Source organism: Cavia porcellus, unplaced genomic scaffold (genome assembly GCF_034190915.1).
Source record: "Cavia porcellus strain 051 isolate PalLab524CR breed Dunkin Hartley unplaced genomic scaffold, mCavPor4.1 scaffold_8, whole genome shotgun sequence".
Classification (NCBI taxonomy): Eukaryota; Metazoa; Chordata; class Mammalia; order Rodentia; family Caviidae; genus Cavia; species Cavia porcellus.
The window spans coordinates 78,677,717-78,701,089 of NW_026947491.1; the positions used below are offsets into that span (position 1 = coordinate 78,677,717).

Genomic DNA, 23,373 nt, shown 5'->3' on the forward strand with positions numbered 1-23,373 from the left:
TTGATTGGTTGATTATGAGAAGCATTTTTAGTTGAGTATTTAGTTGCTTTTTGAGTAAATGATTCACTAATCAATTGGATTGCAAACACATTGAGTTAAAATATTGATTGAGTTTAAGACTACTTGTTATCATATAAAAGTCTTTATGATTTTGGGAACTTGTTTGATACCTGAGGGACATGAGTGGGGAATTTAAAGAAGAAGGGTGTTAAGGATAGAGAGCCAAGAGAATGTTTAAATGTAGGTAGAAAGAATAAAGTTAATTAGAAAGTGGTTGAAGACATGCGAGAAGGGTTAACTGCTATTTAGGTTTGTGAGAAGCAGGGGCATATTGTGCACAGGTTTGACCTCACATAGGAGGGAACTCCTACGTAAAAGGAAAAGAGCAAAGACCACAAATGTGAATGTTGGTAGGTTTAGTAGTAAGGAATTGAAGACATTCTTATTTGATAGCTTCATCTGTCTCTTAGGTAATATGATCACCTCCTAAAATGAAATAGGTCAGAAGTGTAAGAGCAGTCAAGATTGAAAACTACCGAAAGGGGTAGAACTAGACCTATCAGAAAACTAGGTATCTTGAGCAGTCTTAAGGGTTGATTACTTTTTCTTTTCAATATCTTTTTTCTCTTATGTAAAAAAAAAAGTTTTTGGTTAGTTTCTGAGAATATTTATCTATCATAGCTTTGGGACTTTGTAACAGTGCATTGCTGCTCAGATACATTCAGACAAATAGAAAAATAGTAGAATACAACCAAAGCTAAAGGAAAGGGTAAAAAAGGGGAGGAAGGACAGTTGAATTTAGGCAAATTAAAATAATTATGTGTATAGTGTATATTTTTAAAAAAAGGACAATAATGCCAGAGACAGGAACATTAAGGATGATTCTTCTTTAAGAGCATCACTTTTTTTTTTTTGGTGTTGGAGACTGGATTCAAGTTCACACTGAGCTATATCTCCACTCCTTTTTATTTTTTATTTGGAAACAGGTCTTGCTGAATTGCCCAGGCAAAACTTGAACTTGCAGTCTGTTATCTCAGCCTCCCAGACTTCTGGGATTACAGAGAAAAACCACAGTGCCTGGCTTAAAACATGCTGGGTTTTTTATTTTTTAATTTAATAGTGATGTAGTCTGAGGATCTCCAAAAAGGATAAGTAATTTACAGGCATATACTTGTTACCATCTTCTGATATTCCTGTTATGCATTTATTAAGTAAGATCTTAGATACATCACAACAGCATAAGTAATTATTAAACTCTATTTTATTTATATCCTCAAGATGTGTAGTTTGTAACCTAGGAAATAGGTGCATCTCATTCTCACCTATGTTGTAGATGACTTTTTCTTAAACCTGGATGATACTGCATTGTGCATATATGCCCTACTTTATCTGCTCATCCTTTCATGAGCGCTTAAGGCTGATTCCCTTTCTTGGCGATTGTGAATGATGCTACAATAAGCATGGGTTACAGATATCTCTTTAACACTTGGTTTTGTTTCCATTGGCTGTCTACCAAAGTGGGATTGCTGCATCATGTAATAGTTCTATTGTTACTCTTTTCCTCAGTGGTTACACTAAGTTGCATTTCTACCACCAGTGGGTAGGGTTTTCCTTTCTCCATATATTTGTAACACTTCTTTTGTCTTGATCATGACCATTCTAATTTTAGTGAGGTGAGATATCATTGGGCTTTTAATTTGTATTTCTCTGATAGTGATTTTGAGCATTTTTTCATATATCTTTTAGCCATTTGTATGTCTTCAGAGCAGTGTTTATTCAGATCTTTTGTCCATATTTTAATTATTTTTTATTGTTGAGTATACCATTTCAGTCACATATCAATTTTTTTCTTTTTATTTATCTGGAGAGAATTATTATTCAGTTTTTTAAAGATATAATTATTTACCGTCAGTAATTTTTATATTTTACTACAAAGATATACATTCCTCACAGAAAAGCAGTGAAAGATAACTAATTAAGCTTTTTAGAGTGAAGATGTTATGAAAGGTTCAGATTTTAAGAAATTATTCCAAAACATATAAAACAGTCTGGTTTTCAAACAAGTCCACAGATACCCTTCAATTTTAAGTTGTAGATGTCCATCACATCTTGCTTTCACAAATCGTATTTTTTTACCCATGCCTAAGTTGCCTCCTTTATGTTTACATTAGTATTTTTCATAGTTTTTAAAATGCATTTGTCCAAATGCATTTATCCAACTTGAATGGTGAAATCTTGGCTTTGAGTGTTGAGAATCTGTACATTTTTTAATTTAATGGCTATCTTTTTCTTTCTAGGCACTTTGTTTAATAGCATTACCATTTATTCCTGCTTCGAACCTGTTTTTTCCTGTTGGATTTGTTGTTGCTGAGAGAGTACTGTATGTTCCGAGCATGGGATTCTGTATTTTGGTAGCCCATGGATGGCAGAAAATTTCAAAGAAAAGGTGAATCAAAATGTTAGTTTATTTAATTCTTACTGAATGTACAATTGTGGTACACAGAAGTTATTTCAGTCTGTATTTAAATTTTGTCATACTTTAATACCTTTTGTTTTTTTTATCTTGCTAGTCTCATTTATCTATAATTCAAATTAAGCAAGCACCATAGAACCTACACATTCTGTGTTTTCCCCCACTTATGTAACTTTATTTTACAGCCTCAGGCAGAACAAACTTTGAGTCAGACCCAAATGAAAATAAGGATATTCTTGACCATTTCCCCATTCATGTGCAGTGAACTAAGATATATTCATCTACTTAAGTGAGTCATACCGCCTTCTTGATATAAGTAACATGCATCTACTAAGCAATTTATAATTTCTTGCTGTCTTTATTATTATCTTGATATCAATATTTTTAACAGTTAAAAAACAAGAAATGTCATTTTAATACAGTCACATTTATACATATACCATGTTTCTAAAATTGTCAAATCAAACCAATTGTTAATGGTTAAGTAATGGTAATACAGTAATATGAAATTAGTTTTGCAGTTTGAAAAAAAATGGCCACTGTTCTCACATTCTCATTTTCCCGTCACCTTTCAATCCACAGGTTTCTCGTATCACTTTGCTAGCAAATTGTCTGGTAATACCTTTATCCAGTGGACACTTGTTGTTGTTGTTGTTGTTATCATTTCTCTTATTTCTATAAGTTGTCTCCTGCGTCTGTTCATTTGTCTTCAGATTCTTCTTGGTATGCTTTATCTTTGAATGTTTCTGTTTTTCTGTTTTATTGACAGTCACTTTTGTCATATTTGTGTGCTTCATAGGTAATCATATCTAATTTTTACTACTGTCTGTACAAGTCTTCTCTCTTAGTTTCTACCCATATATCCAGCTATAATCATTACCAATTTGTGCGTGCCTATGTGCCAAGTATCATACTCTTAAGATTTATTTTTTCATTTAATCTTGACACTCCTCAACTGTTTTACAAATATCACAATTGAAGCTTGTATAGGCAACTTGAATTACACAAGATCACCAACCAATAAACAGGAGAGATCCTTGGATCAAGTTTATACCTTAGTACTTCCTGTTACTATTTTTATTTGTGATCATACTCCCCTATTTTGGTTAAGTGGATCAATTAACATGTAAAAACATTAAACCATGTTATAGAATCAACACAAATTCAGACAGTAATGCTAGATGATACCATAAAGATTATTGAAATCATCTTTTAAAAATGAGAAATTGAGTCTAATAATTAGTCTAAAAGTTGTATGAGTAATTTGTATCTATTTTGCAATTAATTTTTCTATACTTTCAATAGACAATTCATATTTTAAACTACAATATTTATTAAGCGTGTTGTGGTCAGTGATGTAATTCATAAGCAAAAACCTTTAAATATAGCCAAAGATAAGCTGTATAAACACAAATAGTAATATCAAAGTTGCAAGTAAGGATGTAAATGACTAAATATAAAAATTCATAATCTGATATGATCATAAACTGATCTTAACCAATTTTTGTCATTTAATCTAAACAAAACTTTTGTAATAGAGGCAAATAATAGAATATACAATCAGATCTTTGTATCCAGGAGTTCTATATTTGCAGATTCAATTAAATATGTATCAAATAGATTTTTTCTAAAAATTGCATCTGTGTTGAACATGTACAGACTTTTTTACCATTATTTCTAAACAGCATAGTGTAACAACTATGTACATAACATTTACATTATTTCAGGTATTAAAGTAATCTGGACATGCTTTTAATTAGATAGGACATATGGGTTGTTACAGTGCCCATTCATATAAGGGACTTGACCATCCTTAGAGTTTGAAATCCTGTAGTGGGAGACTGCAAACAACCCCCCACAGATAGCAAGCCATGACTGTGTAATGTAATTGAAGACTGAATGAGACAGTCATGTTCATAATATTTAACTTCATTGGTGCTGGTTCCCTCTAAAGTTGGGTGATCATTAGAACGAATAGAATAAATACAAACATGATATAGGAATCATCTCCATATTTCTTATCTTCTAATGAGTAAAATACTTTTGGTAATACAGACATTTTCTTTTTGGTCTCTTAAACAGTGTATTTAAAAAGCTATCCTGGGCCTGCCTCTCAATGGTGATACTTACTCATGCCTTAAAAACACTTCACAGAAACTGGGATTGGGAATCTGAGTATACATTATTTATGTCAGCCTTGAAGGTAAGATATTCTTCAGAACGACAAAAATGTATGTCGTCAGTGATTTTTTTGTAGCCATTCCTAAGATGTTTTTAATTCATTTGTTAAATTGCTAATATGGAGTATGTTACCAAACAGTTCATGAAAATAATTTATTTTCTATGTAATATGTGCCATAACCACGTTATCTGAATAATGTTTAACTGTGCGTGCATCCTAAGCATACTGAATAATTCCCTGAGTTAATGTTAAATGTTTACATGATAAAATATTTAAGTAAAATACTATATATGATTAGTTTTTAGGATGAACATTTTTAAGATTTTAATATATGAAATAAGGATAAGTATTATATTGAAAGGCACCTAAAAGTAATTAGTGACCTTTCATAATAGTACATAAAATAATGATTCTTAATGGTTTAATAATTCAGTGTGTCTTGGTTACTGTACTTGTCTCTCATTGCTGGGACAAACACCCAACACCCTAAATGAAGAAAGTAAAGATTTATTTAACTCACTGTTTGTATAGGGTTTGTATAGGGTCCAGTTCATAATCAAGACAGGGTGGCTCCAAGGCAGGGTGGCATGAGACTGACCAACACTTCAAGGCAGCAGCCAGAGCAAAAAGAGGAAAACAAATTTCTTCTCCTCCCTTATATGGTACATAGCCCTCCACCCCTTTTAGGGCTATGCCCTCTGCATAGGATGAGCAGTGTTTACAAAGTAAACACCCTGGCTCCCTGCTGAGTTTCCAGCTTAAATTTGTAAACTTCTCTGGTTGACACAAGGTATCAACCATAACACACTGAAATAAAATACACAACAAAAAATGGTTTTGAAAGGTACATGTGAGCAGCAACCAATGGTTGTGATGCTATGGTAGATCAGAACTGGTAGACCAGAATGATGCAGTATTTCTGTAGAAGGAGCAGTTTGTACTTCTAGATATCAGTGGAGCCTCATAATTTTTAGGAATTTTGATTTTTCTGGCAAGAATGGCACTGAGGTTTTGCTTGTCTGCAGAGCTGAGGGACAAAATGGAGCTGCTGGGTGGTAGAGGAGTGGAGTTACCTGACCTTAAGTAGATGTCTAATCAAGAAGTAACATGGATTACTGAAATGTCATACCAATTCAGTAAGATAGGCAATGGAAAAACAGCTGACCAAAAAACCCAAAAAGATAAAAGAAAAGTAAGAATTTAGAGACCTGAAGAAGGGCAGTGTTACAGAAAGACTAAGAAGAAAAAAAACTTTGCTGATAACCATTATAGAAAATAAATGTGTGCTTCTTAAAGAGATTTTCTTCAGACCATGTTGTTCATTCTATAGAATGGTTAAAATCTACAGCCCCAGCTAGCTTTTTGTCTGGGTATCCTATATCTGCAAAAATACCATGCCTGTAAGTGAACTCTGAAAATTACACATTGACTCAGAATTTTAAACCAAGTTTCCCATAATCACAGTAGACTACTTGAATATCTTTAAACATATATGTCAAGCCTAAAATGTTGTCATTGCAGTATTGAAATTAATCTCATATTCTAATACTTTCCCCATTAAAAAAATACAAATACTAGAGCACTATGCTTTGATGAAATAAAATTTTAGTGCAGTTTAATAAGTAAAATGAATGAAATCACACCGCTGCTTTAATATATTAGCAAGTTAGAGGAAGAATAAGCTTGAAGCAGTCTTCATTTGGAATCTTCCTCATATCCAGAATGTGTTCCTGAAATACTCCATTCTTAATAGTGTATTAAAACAAATATTTGTGTAAAGCAGTGTTCTTTTTAAATTGTAACTGATCTTTATTTTCACTTGTGTTTAAGGTAAATAAAAATAATGCCAAATTATGGAACAATGTTGGTCATGCTTTGGAAAATGAAAAGAACTTTGAGAGAGCTTTGAAATACTTCTTAAAGGCTACCCACGTTCAACCAGGTAAGTGTTCCTAGTAATTTGATAAATAGTGTTTTTTTTAAAAACTAGATTTTATTTCAAGAAACTGCTTATATCAGGCATTTAAGAAGTGTTTTGAAGACATAGTTGTTGGATGGCAGTCATGTGCTTTTGCAAATGGTACATAAGAGTATAGGGAAGGAATAATTAGAAACTATTAGTAAAGATAATTGTTAAAGTGCATCTGTAAGGCAATGGAATGGTTCATTATGTGATCAAGAGAAGATGATGGTATGGTAATAGGGCTTTTACTGTTGCTTTCTGTTTTCAGGTGGGAGACAAAGCATATTTGGGGCTAATCCAGTGAATTTGGAAAAAGTAATGCACGCTGGGTGAACTAGTAACTAGATCAGTGTCCTTGAACAGATGAGGGATATAGAAGATGGTACACAGGGTGAGAGGATTTCACTCAAATCTGGATGATGGTTAAACTGGGGTAACAGGGAAGGCACAGGGTGTGGACATGGATAGAGGCAGATAAGTAGATGCATGAAGGAAGCTTAAGAAGTTGTATTTTTGCTTCTGTTTTCTAAGTGAATAGCTAAATTGTTGGAGACGATAAAGAGAAGAGTACTTGAGAAGATTGAAACAGTCTCCTAAGACAGTGTGTCACCAACTTTAATGTGCACATAAATCATCTAGAGAACTTGTTTCAATGCATATTCTGGCATAGGTTTATACCAAGCCTGAGTTTCTGCATTTTTACCAAACTCCTGGATGAAAGTTATCTGCATATCACACTTGGAAAAGTAAAGATCTAGGAAAGTGTATCAACTAGGATAATACCATATAATTACCAGACAGCTATACTAATCTACTTGAGATTAGTAAACTTTAAAATTAAATCAGTTGATATGGTTATGTTTTTGTTTTGCTGTTGTGTCATGGTCTTAATGTAGACATATAACACAGAGCGAATTGTAAGACGTGTTTTACTAAGCAAGAAAGGACCAAGGGTGTGACTATGAGGATGAGACACACATTCTAAATTGGTTCAGAATGGATGTACAAGATGATTAGTTGATTAAGAGAGATAGTGACAAGATCAATGAATTATGTATGTGAAGAATCTTGGTGTCTGAGTAGGGTGTAGATAAAGCAGCAGTATTTTTCAGTGAGAAGTGCTATTGGTGTTTCAGGTGTGCAGGATAAGAAAAAGAATAGTCACCAGTGTACAGAGTACAGTTTAACATGTCTCAAAACAAGAAAAGTAGACAGGAGATGATAGCAGTTTAACCATTAGTCTGTCTTCCCAGGTGTATTTTCCATAAACTTCGTGTAGGTTAATTTTTTCTAATATGGGGTAAAGTGCTGTCCCTTTCTTCTCTTTGTTACATTCCATCCTATGGTATTTATAATTTTCTATTCAGTATTATATCTATTTAAACATTAATTTATTTAAAATGTTTAATTATTTGAGCTGGAGGTTGCTGTAAATAACATAAAACATCTGACTCATTTTTTATGCCTGCATCATGTTGTAAGAAACTATGCACAGTCACTAAATCTAGTGGTTTTGAGTTACTAGTTTTTAAAGTCTTTTAGGTTCGTTTTAGGGTTTTTAGAGAAGGTCTCATGTTTAATGTTAGACAAAGATTATAAAATGTTATGTAGTCCTTTACCCATGTCTTTGTCATTTGTGAATTGAAATAGTAATTTCTATCTCACTGAATTTTTGTAAAGACTGAATTGAATGTATATGGATGATGAATGTGATCATTTGTATGGCAAACATATAGTAGTAAGAGACTTAAAAATTTTTAAATGTATAAATGGGTGTACATATGCATATTTTATCTAGACAGTATGTGTCATTAATGTTATAGATGGGAGGGACACTCAGTCTTAAGAATTTTCCTGTCTTTGTCAATTGTCATTCAGTACTCTTTGAGACACTTGCTGAAATTGTTTCCTAAGTATGACTTATCTATCACACATTCAAAGTTAACTGCTCCTAGTAAACCAAAATAGGAAGTTATGAAGTTTATTAAAATTAATGATGAATAAATCAAATAAATTCGGAAACATTAAATATAACATTAAGAAGCTTCTAGACTTGTTCCTTGAGAGGGGATGCTATGTTTGTAGGTAAATTTGGCAAATGAAATGTCATATCATTTTACTATATTATCACCAAGAAGGGAGAAAGTGACCAGGGTGGTATTAAAAAGTGACAGGTGATATTATGGATAGTTAAAAGTTTGGCCTGAATTTTATGCAGTTCAGTCATACTGTTTGCTATATATAAATTATCAAAAACAACAATTTTTGTTCTTCCATACAGATCAAATTAAATACTGCTTATAAAAGACATAAGCCAATTTCTTGCTTATAATATATACTCGATAAATATGTTAAGCTGTTAAATACTAATGCCATTATTTTCAGTGAAACTAGGGAAAGAGGAAGCAAGTAAAAATATAAGATGGAGGGAATGTTAATCAGTTTTTAATAACTATAACAAATACTTGAGATAATCGATCTAAAAAGGAAATAGGTTTATTTTGGCTCACTGTTTTTAAAATTTCAGTCCATAGTTAGTTGTCTTGCTGCTTTTGGGCCTGGCATTAATCATGATGGGAGTGCATGGCAGAGGAAGCTGCTTATTTCATGACCAACCAGGAGTCAAAAAGAGGGACAGGCAGGGCCAGGGTCTCAGTCCCCTGAGAGGCGCACTGTCATGACCCAACTTACTTCCGCCCAGCCTCCCTCCTCCGCCTTCCAATGGGGCGTAAAGTGGCAGCCAAATGTTTAACCAGATCAGGCCTTTGGGCCAGATCTTAGCTGTAGCCAAGAAGTATGAAAAGACAGTGAACAACGAAGGGCCCCAAAAGTATATTCGTTGAGCATGAATCTGAGGATTTATCAGGTGTCAGGCACGATTTTACCTGCTGGGGACCCAGTGGCAAATAACACACATTTTTTTTCTCTTAGTGGAGCTCCTGTACTGCATACTGGTATGGTAGAAACATTTAAAATTTACTCTTTTCTCTGAAGTTTTGATAATTTTAATCTATTAAGTAATCTGGCAGTATATAACAAGAAAATACACAGATTTTGTTGCGTGCCCTAAGTATGAGAGTCATGCGCACTGTGGGAGACTTAGAGAGGGGCAAAATGGCTGACTAATTACAGAATTAGCAAAGGAAGGAGGGATATGTGCTTTACAAAGGTGCTGGCCTCAGGTGAGGAGGTGCACGATGAGCTAGGGGCTGTCTTTTTATGCGAACGTTTCCCAGGTAACAACTTGTTGAGATTTTCTCTGCCAGGTATCAGACCCCTGTCTTTCTTTCTGTGAAAGGATCGTTCCTAGGCAAAACGGGGCGATCAGATTGAAAAACCTCTGTCTAATCTGTTATCTTGTGTTTACTAACCCAGATGATTATAAATGTATTTTTATGAAAGGACAGAGTTAGCCTTATGCCTGTGGAAGTCTTCAGTTTCTTTGAATAATCAATTATAGTGACTAAAAAATGCCAAAGAAATATATTTGGGGTTGGATATTTAGTCTTCCATAGTATAGACAGGTGACTCAGAAGGAAAGACAAACACATAAATAGACATATACACCTAATTTGCACACACAGTGTATGCATTTTACCAGTTTTAGGAAAAAAGCCCTGTCTCTACGGGGTTTCCAACAGACCAGGACTAGCCACTTAAGCTTTGGTGAAGGACATGAGAAGAGCTTTAGTTAATCATAGTTAGATAGCAAAGAACAGATAATAAAGATACTCAAGATCTGTCTTTGAAGTGCTGACAGAACCTTTGGGGTTTTATATAATCAAAGGCGAGAGGTAGGGGTTTGTGTAGGTGTGCAGTTTGCGTGGCTGGCAACCCCCGGTCGTCCTGGTCCAGTCATGGTCTTGTGCATCTGTGTCAGGCCTGGGTCTTCAGGTTTCGGGAGAGGCATTGTCTCTTGCGGGGTCAGTTCTGTTCCCATCACAAGATGACAGCCCTTGCTTGCTCTAGAGGTGAGAGAGCCTCAGTTTCATCATGGAATAAGTGCTCCTGATCTTGTTTCGTGGCAAAAATAAAAAGAAACTTTAGGAGAGGGAAGGAATAGAATACTCTACTAGGGTTCTAGAAAAGTGAGTTTATTAAAGAAATAAACTACCCTACTGACAGAGGGTACATCTGACATTTCAGATTCTCATTTACATTGAATTAAAGGCAGACAGCTCAAATCCTGCTGCAGCTTTAGTATACTCATAATAATAAACTTATTTGAAATTCTCTTCACCTCTTTAGTTACAAATGTTAATTTTTTCATCTTGTTACCTTTGCTTGCCTTTTTTAAAATTCAAGTGGACCTTAAAAGTAATAACTGTATTGTTTTCCCCTTGAAAATCATCTTTGTAACTTATAAAAAATTGCTTCGTAACTTAAACACTTTTATTATGTATTTTGAGTAGTCCAAATGACACTGAAGGATGTCTGATTGCTATCTTTTTTTTTTGACCCAGTGATCGAACTTAGGACCTTGCACTTGCCAGGCAAGCGCTTATGCCACTGAGCTGTATCCCTGGCGCAAGGTGTCTGAATTTTTAAAGCTACACAAGTATTCTGGTTTGCGGCCAGCCTAAGCTCTTTTTTTGTTTTATTTTGTTTTGTTTTTTGCTTGATACCTTCCTAACTCTATAAAATTTAGCCTTATATCTAAAATTTTTTTTTTAAAAATCCCTAACCTGTCTCCCAATTCTCTAACCAAAATTACACTACATCTGCTAGTTTTTATGTGGTGTACACAGTTGGTAGCCTGAAACAAAAACATAATGTAGCAAGATCTTAGGACTGTTGCTCTCCTCCTAGGGGAATGCCCAAGATACATATGCTTGGCCCCTGTGTGTCCTGAGAATTGCAGTCAGAGAGGTTACTATCCCATAATTACAAAATCATGGGTGTTACAGGCAAGTAGCAGTCATAATTTGAAACCTTCTCATGTTTGTTAGATATTTATGTTGAATAGAAGCTAGGATCTCTTTTATCATTACCTCAACCTTTGAAATACTTATTGGGGAGTATATCTGTCTTGATTACAAAATGCCCAGCACCCAAAATTAAGGAAGAAAAGGTTTATTAAGCTCACATTTTTTGGAGGTTTCAGTCCATAATGAGCTGACTCCAAGGTAGGTGACAAAGGCAACCATTCATGGCAGTGAAGGTACCAAAGGTGCCGAGAGTGGAAAAAGGAAGAGCAAACCTCCTTCCTCCCTTGCACTGCCTCCCTCACTCCCGCACTCCCTCACACTGCCAGATGAGGAACCAATCACAAACACTAGACTCTGCCACCTTCACAAGACCCATGACCACATGAGGCTTTGGGGGAACATCTGAATACAAAGCATAACAACATCTTTTTTAAAACTAGTGTCTGTTGACTCCCCATATCTTTATTTGTATTTTTATTTGTGTATCTTTTATTTGTACTGTTTTTTTTTTCCTTTTGCTTTAACAATTCATCGGAGATTTTATTTTTCACATTAGAAAGTGAGATAAAGTTCCTGACATTCTATCTGATATTAACAATACTTTTTTTTAAGTTTTAGATAAATTATGTTAGGAATATATATATCATCATTAAGAAAAATACCACTACACCTTACATAATATTATCCTGATGCTTCATTTAATCTCATTCCAATCACATTCATAAAAATTTTTAGAAAATAAATCACAAAAGGTTTTCACTGTCTTTGGTCTTATCCTTTCCTGGTACATACTTGTTAGTTGTAACACTACTTTTAGGAATAATGGTAATTCTTTTTTCTTGTAAATATGATCTACATTATTTAATTGAATTCCAAAGGTATGAGATTAAGGAAATGGAAGTAAGCCATAGAATAGTACAGTAAAATATAGTGAACAGAAATGATGTAAATGAGATTACCTCTGCCTTGTCTTATGATTTAACCCCTTCAAAGGTCCAGTCAGGTAGCTTCTTATGACATGTGTGTGTTCTATCTTTAAGGCACTATAAGTAATTTTGTAGTCTGTCATCCATTATGACAAGTTATGTAAGAACAACCTCAAAAAGAATGCAAGACTTTTTTGCTTTTGTGTTTTTGCCTCACGTATTTGTTTCTAGAAGCACATCTTCTCAACATTTTATGTGAAATACTGTTTAGTATAATTGCCAATAAATGTTTTCTTTTCTAATGTTAGATGATATTGGTGCCCACATGAATGTAGGAAGAACTTACAAAAATTTAAATAGAACTAGAGAAGCTGAAGAATCTTACATGATGGCTAAGTCCCTGATGCCTCAAGTAAGTTGTCAGAATGTATCTCTCATATCATATCTACAGAAGAAGATTGAAGGAGATCCTTTCCTTCAGCTTTTTAATGTAAAAAGAGATGTCTAATGAGTGTTGTATTTCTATATTCTCCATAAATATACATTTACATTTTTAGCTCATTTAATTTTTTTAAAAATTATTTTTGTATGCAGTCTGTTTGTAGATAATTATAGAATATGAACACTATTTTTGATTGTCATGAATTAAGTAACTTTAAATGAAGTAAATTTTGTTTACTATAGGCACTAAATTCAACATTATTGCTCTCTGAAACAATGAATATAAGTGATAAAATAGTGGATGTATCTCTGTTGCTGTATTGCATTCACTAGTTGTAATGGCACAAGTATGAGATGCATCAGATGTGGTATTGTCATATCAAAAATGAAAGATCAGTGCCTGTCCCTTATCATCGACGTGTCACCAGAAAAGATAATTTAATCTGGTCTACAAATTTCTCGATTGTAATAATATTTACAATAACAATAATACTATTATATGGGTAACTTAGTACCATTTTTAGAATCCAAACTGCACCATATAATTTAAGAATTATTTCCTTACTAATATAAAACAGTTAAATTATTACAGGTTTTTATCACAGTTTGTTACATTCTTTAAAAATACAGTTCTCTGTATTTTATCACCTTTATTCACCTGTATATATCTGTGTATATAATGACCTTTATTGAACTTGAAAATTAATTACAGCATTTTATTTCCTAACTTTACCAAACAAGTGAATTCTTAATATAACTGAAATAAAATTAAGTCCCCTGCTGTTGATAAGGAAATACTTTGCATACAGTGTGAAATATTCTGATGGAGACTTAACAGACTTTGATCTCTAAAGGTCCTGATTTACAAGGTCCTGACTTGTTAAAAAAAAAAAAAATAGGTATAAGTAAACTAATAATAGTTCTTTGAGCTGACATGAATGTAGAGCCACAAAATATACCGACATTTTATGAATATTATACATTTTCTTTCACACTGTATGGTCTTTTTTTACATTAGTAGAACTAGCACTATGATTTTTGTGTTCTGTGTTATTTTAAATAAGCTACTTGCTAACTTTTTGTTTTTATGTAGCTTTATAGTACCTAATTATAACAAATACACTATTTCTTCTAAACAGATTATTCCTGGCAAAAAATATGCAGCCAGAATTGCTCCTAACCATCTAAATGTTTATATCAATCTGGCCAACCTGATCCGCGCAAATGAGTCCCGACTAGAAGAAGCAGATCAGCTGTACCGACAAGCAATAAGCATGAGGCCTGACTTCAAGCAGGCTTATATTAGCAGGTATCATAGTTTATGTTAGTGCTATCATTGTAGAAGATTGCAGCTGTAGCTGCACATACATTTTGACTAAATGTTCACGTTTTTCTTGTTTAATCTTACTTGGCAGCCAAGTACATACAAGATTATAGCTTGTTTTAGACTCACAAACTTAATTCAATTGAAATTGATAATGGAATCCTTGATTTGCCATAACAACTCGGATTTTATATAAAAGAAAGGGTCGAAGCAGCTCACTCTTCTGTTTTCTTCTCATCAAAATCATTTTCTTTTTTTCTATATAAAAGATTTGGAACTTACTCTATATAATAGTTCTATTACCCAGTTCTCAGGAACATTCTTAAATAAATTTTAAGTTGACTGGTTATAGATGTCTTCGCCATAAAGAAAACTTCTTAGTCATCAGTAAAGTTTTCTCACATTACATATTAAAACTTGGTGTATTTTCTTGTGTAAATATTAATTTATAAAAGGTAAAACGGTTCTTAAATTGGTTGTATTTTTTTAAGCTTTACCCAGAACTGTGTCGTGTGCTAATCCAAAAAGTCTTATTGTACAATCTCTGTATTAAAGGAAAATCTTGAATTCACTCTTACGAATTGCTTAAATGAGAATATTAGTAAAAATATTCTTTAAGCAAAGTAACTTTAGATTTCTCTAACAGAAAATGTGACCATATTGGAAAGATAAGTGGTTTTCAAACTAATCCCCAGTTCAAAATGTATTCCTCAAAACTATCTGCAGATGGCACTATTGCCCTCCTGCTCGACTAGATCTATTTTTTGAAACTACTTTTTTCAAAAATGTTCATATATCAAATGATCAGTGATTTGTCTAGTTTAACACAAATTTAAACCACTCTATATTTTTTCTTCTTCTAGTGCTGTAACTAGCACCTGACAAATTCATTGGTCTTTCATTCTGATTATTTGCTATTTTTCTGATGCAGTTTAGTCTGTATCCTTTTAAGATATGTTCAAAGACTAGATTTTTTTTCTGTCACCCTTTCTTGAATATCTCCCCACATCCTACTTAAAGTGTGTTTTTTCTGCCTTTAGGAATATTTGCAGCTATATCAAATCAAATTTGCTAGCTTGAGAGCAATTACAGTTTTTTGATAACGTCTGAGAGTCAAATTTAAAAAGAAAAGAAAGTTACATGTTGAAAGTCTTAAAACTTAAAGATAGTCTACAGACTAACATATTAATGTATGTTTGATTTTTTTTTTTTCCTCCACAGGGGAGAATTGCTCTTAAAAATGAATAAACCTCTCAAAGCAAAGGAAGCATATCTTAAAGCACTAGAACTGGACAGAAATAATGCAGATCTTTGGTACAATTTGGCAATTGTGTATATTGAACTTAAAGAACCAAATGAAGCCCTAAAAAATTTTAATCATGCTTTAGAATTAAATCCAAAGCATAAGCTAGCGTTATTCAATTCAGCTATATTAATGCAGGAATCAGGTATGTTTTCATGGACTATTTCTGTTTAATCAAATGTAGCTTGGTAAATAGTAAAACCTTATCTTCAGCTTTGTTTTCCATATGAACATTTTATGAATGACTACTTTATAAATACATAAATAGCTAATAAATAACTTACAGTAGGAATATTTTAAATATTTGAAGTAAACATTTCAAATAACGTACTAAAATCTGAGAATGCTAATCATTCTGGTATGTGCTAATACTAAATTTTTAGGCAGTTTGTTAAGCGATACCTATTTTGTCATATTATACATGTAAGTGTAACCTTTCATACTAACAAATAATATGAATTTGTGAAATAGCTCTAAAGAATCAAGAGAATGATATGTTTACAAAAAACAAGTATTACAGTTTCCTTTGATTTATGAGGGAAAATACTTTGGGGAAATATTTTTATATAGAGTTTTCTGAAATATTGTAATTTTCTGTAATTTACCAAAACTAAATCATTAATCTTAGTAAATCTGTATCTTTGATATGTACGAATTTTTTTTATCTTTCACAAAGCAATGTGTGATTATAGTTTGTAATTTTTATGATAGAAAATCTGTATTTGGAACTTACAGTTATTTCCTGGATACTTTTTAAGAATATTTGCAAAACTGAGCAAACTATAAAAACTATAGTATTTTAGACCTAAAGAGGACCTTTGCATTTACTTTACCAGTTTGCCATTTAGTAGATCAGAAGGAGGTCCAAGTAGATTTAATGACTATCCTAACTTCATATGACTATATTAGTACCAAATATAAAAGAAAAGCTGAAGGTAATGTATTATTAAATTTTCCTTACTCATCGTGTCAATTAAAAGAATACTGAGGTGTCAGTATACTTTATTTTCAAAAAACATGCTTATAGAAAAACTTAATATATTGTAAGGTTATCTAACTTTAATAATCATGAAAACCACTGTTTTCCAATACAAATTGTACCCTAAAGCATGCAACTTGTAAAACTTTTAAAAAAAATTGTTTATTTGCAGTAGAAATTAATTCAGTATTTCTCAAATCCTAATTTTAAAGTTTTGAAGTTAGTTACACATTTTGCCTTTGAAATTCCTAAAAAGTTTGAGATTACCAAAAAAATCTAATTTAGTAATTTTGAAAGTTTGTTTTCCAATCATAATTACAACTTGCTATATAATGTAGATAGATGTATCATGTAATTCTTTAAAAATTGAGTAAGTTAACCCAAAGAAGTTAAGTAACTTGTTGAGTATATAAAATCATACCAAAAATCAAGATTGTATAGTGCTTTTCAGAAGATCTAATTCTGTGTTCTTCCCCTATTAGTACCTAGATAGATTATAAACTATAAGATTTTTCCCCTTTTCGTTTCAGAAGCACTATTAACATTTCAAGGAAATAAAATGACCTATCAGTTCTGTGTCTCAAAGACACTGTCTTTCCAGTAAAGATAGAGTTTTGTTTTCTGCTTAATTAGATGCAGAAATTAATTGGTTTGGTGCCTTTTTGTAATCTAATTAAATGTTTGAAAATGGTTCTGTTCTCCAAACTTAATTCATTTGATGATAATAACATGTTTTTTCTTTAAAAACAAAATCTGTCCTTAGGTGAGGTTAAACTCAGACCTGAAGCTAGAAAACGACTTCTGAATTATATAAATGAAGAGCCACTAGATGCAAATGGTTATTTCAATTTGGGGATGCTTGCCATGGATGACAAAAAGGACACTGAGGCAGAGATTTGGATGAAGAAAGCCATTAAATTACAAGCTGACTTCAGAAGTGCTTTGTTTAATCTGGCTCTCCTCTATTCTCAGACTGCAAAGGAATTAAAGGCTCTGCCAATTTTAGAAGACTTACTCAAATACTATCCTGATCATATCAAGGGCCTCATTTTAAAAGGAGACATTTTGATGAATCAGAAGAAAGATATAATTGGAGCAAAAAAATGTTTTGAAAAAATCTTAGAGATGGATCCAACCAATGTACAAGGGAAGCACAATCTTTGTGTGGTCTATTTTGAAGAGAAGGACTTACTAAAAGCAGAACAATGTTTGGTTGAAACATTGGCATTAGCACCACATGAAGAATATATTCAGCGCCATTTGAGTATAGTTAGAGATAAAATCGCCTCATCTGGTTTTGTAGAACAACCGATACTCCCAGGTGGTAAAAGTACAGGTGAAGGAGGAGGCAAACTTCCAACTAAAAATGTAAAAGAAGTCAGAAGTGAGTCTAGACCAACACAGGTAACAAAAACAGGTGATGATCAAAGTCAGTCTAAACTCAACAAACAATTGGAGAAAAATACAGACAAAGAGGCCCCCCAAAAAACAAAAGACATCAAAGAAATCGAAAAGAAAAGAGTTGCTGCTTTAAAAAGACTAGAAGAGATTGAACGTATTTTAAATGGAGAATAACATTATTCTTTATCATGTGACAATAGTATCAAAAGACTTTAATCATGTGATTCCTTGTCCTGGGAATTTGACAAATACGGATATGCAACTCTTAGAAGGTGCCTCTGTGTGGACACAAAGTAAAATTTGTCATGTAAGACCTGCCTTAGCCCATGGTATGTGTTACACAAGATATGGCAGAAGGTTTTAGCTCTGGTTAATACAGCAGAAATGTCAAATTGCTGGTGACAGATTTGCAACTTGTTGCATAAGGAAGAATTTTTTTGGCAGGATGAAGTGTTTACCGCTCTGAATTTAAAATAATTTGAGAGTGACTGGTGATCTCTTGAGGGCAACTCTAACACATGCTTTTTTATTCTGTGAATTCCCATTTATTAGCCTGTTTCATTTTCCTCTTACCTCTTGAACCTGGTGATGGGTTGAAAACACCTACTGACACTTTCTTTGGCAATTCTGTTAAACCAAGAAATTTTGCACTACAAAAGAATCCTAATACTAACTTCATTATGTTATATGCTTTGATTTTTAGAGGGAATGCTGGGTAAATGTTTTAAAATGAATCGTGTAACCTGTTAAAGAATGTATTTTCATAATTGTATACTTGTCCCTAATTTAACTTCTAAAAGGCAGTTTTTAACAAGACAAAGTTTGTACACACACATATATACAGACATATACACATATCTGATGGTGCTCATGAATACTGTATTTTTCTTTTTCACATCAAGTGTCACAGTATGAACTACATGATCATGACTGTTCTTTTGACTTTTACTCCCAAATTTTTGTTTCTTAGGGGCATAGTCATGTTTAGAAGTCTTAGTAACTTTCAACTTTTAAGTAATAACAGTAAACTTCTATTTTAATCTTAGTGTCTACTCTCTGATTTTATTTGAATGTTAGCTTTGTTTCCAAAATTACAGCTTAATCATTGTTTGATACCTTAAGCCACTAAACTCACTTCTGTTTAACTGAAGGCAAAACAATGTGATGAAGTTTATTTTTAACACTAAATTCTTGATATCTTCTTGTGGTATATATTTTTATTAAATACTATTTATTTTGACTACTGAGCTTTCATAGAAGTTTTAAAGCTGTTTTAATTCTATAAAGTATAGAAAACTAATTGCTAGTGCATTTGCCTATGTGTGCTATATATATTATGGTTTAAGAAAAATCTCACTTTTGTCATTTATAAAAATAATAGCCTCATATCAGATTAATACATTTGTCATTTGGTTTTGGCAGTTTTAAATCTGGAAAATATGTTAGGTTAAAAGTAGATATAATCAAATTTACTAAACATGATTTTTATTGAGTTAAGATCTATTTCAGATGGATTTTATAATAAAGTTGACTTAGTTTAAAATGGTAAAGCTCAAGCTATTATTCTGGGATAATATGTAATTTCTAGTTATGCAGTATTTCAAAAACTTAGTTCCTTTGAGATAACTAATTTTTAATTATATATGTCTCAGAAACGATATTCCTGTAATTTTTTAAAGAAGTGTTTTACAAATAGGTCACAAGAAGCATGGTCTGCATTAAAGACCTAGGCTTATGGAGTTCCCAGAGGGTCTAGCATAGATTTTTTTTTCCTACTTTCTTTTTTTTTTTTTTTTTTTGCGGGGGTGGGGGGGTGTTGTTTTTTATTTGTTTATTTGTTTTGTTCTGTTTTAAGGCAGTTTAAAGCAAGCACTGATATCAGGGGTTTTAATTCTTGACACAGGAGATTCTGTTACGCATCAGAATCTAGTTTCAGTTCATAGATTAAGGCTTTGTGATTTCGTATATAAGGTGGAGAATACCTCATATACTGTTACTTGAAAAATTAAATTATGTTATTTTGTTCTCTCCATATATCCTGAGGAAAAGTTTCTTGAGTGTAATCTCTTCAGGTGCAGTTTCAAATAAAGGGCAGTCCAGAAGAGTAATAGGAAATCTTTTATCACAGCAGTTTGTAATAAAAGTTTGAGTTGTATTTTAATAACTTGTTGTATCTATTCACATCATAAAAGGTATATATTAATGGTATCCAATGGTTTCTAGTAGAAAATCCTTATTAGTACATAGTGTCTGTCACATAGGAAATATTCATATATTTGAATTTTGAGTAATTTATTTAAATTCATCCCAAATCATTATTACTCAAGTCAGAGATTCTCAATATAGACACCTCATTGTTACATCTAGGAGATGGAGCCCTGCTTCAGAGTTTTCCCTATACTTCTCTGTGATTCTTATTTGTTGTTAGTGTTAAGGACTGCTGCTCTCTTGTGTTAACATGTTAAATTAGTGATATAATCCAATATAGTTTTTGGTTGTTAAAGTTCCATGAAGGAGCATGTTCTGATAACTAATATTCCTTGAAGGAAGATCTCAAGTTCCAACAAGCTTGCTTATGAGTAAGATTACAATGTCTCATCTATGAATTCAAAATAAAAAACTATTTAAATGGTTCAGGTAAGTAAGGAAAGGTAATGGGTTTTTTTCCTCTAGAGCTTCCTTTTTGAAGAGATAATGAGGACAAGTAAACCCAGTTCACTAAGCCATGGTTTGGGAGTTGTAGATGCCTGTAAAATGTGGAAAAGGAAGCCTGTCACAGGTTTATGTCCTGGTAAATGTGTGTAGTTTTAATTCTCACTATTTTGCAAAATCTCCTCCTCCCCGGTAGGCTGTCAGAGCTTTGACCCTCCCTAATGAGCAGTGACACTTTCTTCCTTCACTGCCTCCCAAAATGTAAGATGAAATTTTTCAAGTTGCTCCTATGTGTGTTTCCTTACTAACATTTGGAAATGGGAACTTAAAATTATTCCAGTAAGTAGTATTCTGAAGTTGATGGGGGAGTAAAGTACTTAAATATGTAATTTTATTTTGCAATGTTGTGTTTACTATTCTGTAAATATCTGATAAGTGAATTACATGATTCTAATAAAACCTCATGCCTTTTCATTACATCTGATTTGAGCTCTCAACTTCATATTACAGGATGCTTCTTTAATGATACTTTAATTAAAAATATTAAGAAATATATAGATTTGTATGTCAATTTATACTTCAGAAATCCATATATTTGTCATATTTATTTTTTTTAAAGCCTCCTAATTGCATGACTTAAATGGTATTTAAAATAAACTCTCAAAAGATCTGATAACTTTGTTCAAAATGTAATGTGTTGAAAGTTGTCAGCCATCCATGTTGAGTTCATAAGAAAGTTGTTTTAAAATCATATGCATTTTATATTTCTGTGATGTCTGTGTGTACCATATTTCTTAAATACTTAGTATTAAATTGATACTTTTTAAAACTTTGACTTGCCTTTTAATGTTAATATACATATATATATATATGTATAGTATACAGACATTGCTGCCTTCAAGAAGTAAAAAGGTGGCTTATGGTGTATTAACTAAGTTCTGAGAAGGGCATATATTAAATTAATTGATGTTGATACATTTTCAATTATGAGTGACAGAAACTAAATTATTAAGAAAGCGAAATAGTTAAAATACAGAATTTTGTTCAAGTGTAAGTCTTGCATCTGCATAGGTTCAAATTTTGTAATCATCCCAGTATAATCTAGGGAAAGTTGTTTAGCCTGTATCTACAAATTGAGGAAGCACATTCCTTGTAAAGTTATAAAGATAATTCAGGACTGGAGATTTAGCTTAGCACCATAAGCACCTGTCTTGCAAGCCTGCAATCCTGAGTTTGATCCCTGGTACCGATAATACCAGGGATCAAAAAATAAAAAGATAATTTGTATACTAGATATTTATATACTGTGTATTAAATTGCTTAGAACAGTTGTAGTGTAGTCAGGGTTTACAGGGTTCACATTTAATACAGGACACATAATTTATAGGATTATTCTATAATATTTATCCAGTCAAATGCAAGAGAGTCCCAAGAGATCTGTCCACATGCTAGAGACCCAAAGACTCCAGCTGAGGGCCTGGATTCCATGGCAATGTCCTGAACAAGTCCAGCTGAAGACCTAGAGCCCAGGACAGTGTCTCATGTAAGCCTTTATCAAAGATGTGCACTGGAATGCCCAAAGGTAAGTGGTGAAAGGTAGAAAGTGTACCAGCAGGATGGAGGATCTGCATTGGAACTAGGAAGTAATGCTCAGAGTAAGGACCAGAGCTCCCCCAAAATAGCAGCAGCCATCTGAGCTCTCTGACATTGAGAAGCACTAGATTCATAATAGGAAAGCCAGCATGACAAACTCCGGGAGGATCAGCAGCACACCATATTCCCGCCCCCCCTCCCCCAGTTCTCTTTTTATGTTGTTGTCAGTAATCCTCAGGTGAACTTTCTATACCCAATACCATGCTGATTCAGTTCAGCTGGCTGTTACAAGTTGACCATTAGTTAATCCACCACCAACAGCTCCTGGAAAATTGCAGATAGTGTTTTTAATACGAACACAAAGCTTAAAACCTTGCATTTGATGCATATGATTAGCTTTATATATGTGCTGACAGTTTCAGTGATAGTCATGGTAGCAAATGATTGGAATACCATATTAATATCTGTATTTATTTAATCTAAAATCTAAAATATATTTGGGGCTAAGTTGAAGTGAACAAATGAGAACCAACAGGGAGGTAGCATAAGATAAAATGTTTCTTAAGACTCAATCTCAGGTAAATTCACCTTAGGAATTCATTTTTGTCAGCAACACTTCTGAGACTGTAAGTGGTAGCATGTTTTCCACTGAATAGAATTTGTGTTGTACAAGAACTGATGCCTTCATGTTTCAGCTTTGAATAAACTAGACCAACATCTTAGTTGGCCCTTTCATAAAGGTTTCTTCACTCAGAGCTCAGTCTTCATTGCTTTTCTCTTGTCCGTGGCTTTGGCTTCAGATAATGAGGAAGGCTGATCAAATTAATCCATGCTGAACTGTGAATGAATGGTAACTTTTGTTAGTCAACCTGAAGGCTGGTTCAGGTGAACTGCTTACTTTGTAAAGTGTCAAGCCGTAGAATGGGAGACATGTCAGTGGTAGACTTCTTTATTTCTGAAGAATAACGATCTCAAAAAAGTGTTCTAGCTATGACAAGCTCACTTATCACCACTATCTTGTTTTTGATGGCTCCTAAGAGGCCAGGTGACGGCTTTGAGAGTGGAATCAAAGTAACCAAGTTGTTAGCAGTCAGACCTACGTCCAATAGAAATGTCTATAAAATCAGTTCCTGGGTGGAAGGGGGGATCAATTGCATGTTTAATATGAGTTCTTTTTTTTTTTCCTAGATCATATATTAATAACATGT

The 23,373-nt window shown here is 33.1% G+C and overlaps 1 protein-coding gene across 2 annotated transcripts in view; it reads left to right on the forward strand.

Annotated features, from left to right (window-relative positions):
* Tmtc3 (transmembrane O-mannosyltransferase targeting cadherins 3) overlaps positions 1-21,404 on the forward strand; it is a 41,794-nt gene extending 20,390 nt beyond the window's left edge. For both annotated transcript variants that reach the window (XM_003475878.4, XM_063255272.1), the window contains exons 8-14: positions 2,298-2,446; positions 4,556-4,676; positions 6,486-6,597; positions 12,781-12,884; positions 14,053-14,222; positions 15,459-15,685; positions 17,283-21,404. In XM_003475878.4, coding sequence (XP_003475926.1) covers positions 2,298-2,446; positions 4,556-4,676; positions 6,486-6,597; positions 12,781-12,884; positions 14,053-14,222; positions 15,459-15,685; positions 17,283-18,094 — 1,695 coding nt within the window. In that variant the 3' untranslated portion in view covers positions 18,095-21,404. The remainder of the gene's footprint in view (positions 1-2,297; positions 2,447-4,555; positions 4,677-6,485; positions 6,598-12,780; positions 12,885-14,052; positions 14,223-15,458; positions 15,686-17,282) is intronic.
* The last annotated feature ends 1,969 nt before the right edge of the window (positions 21,405-23,373 follow it).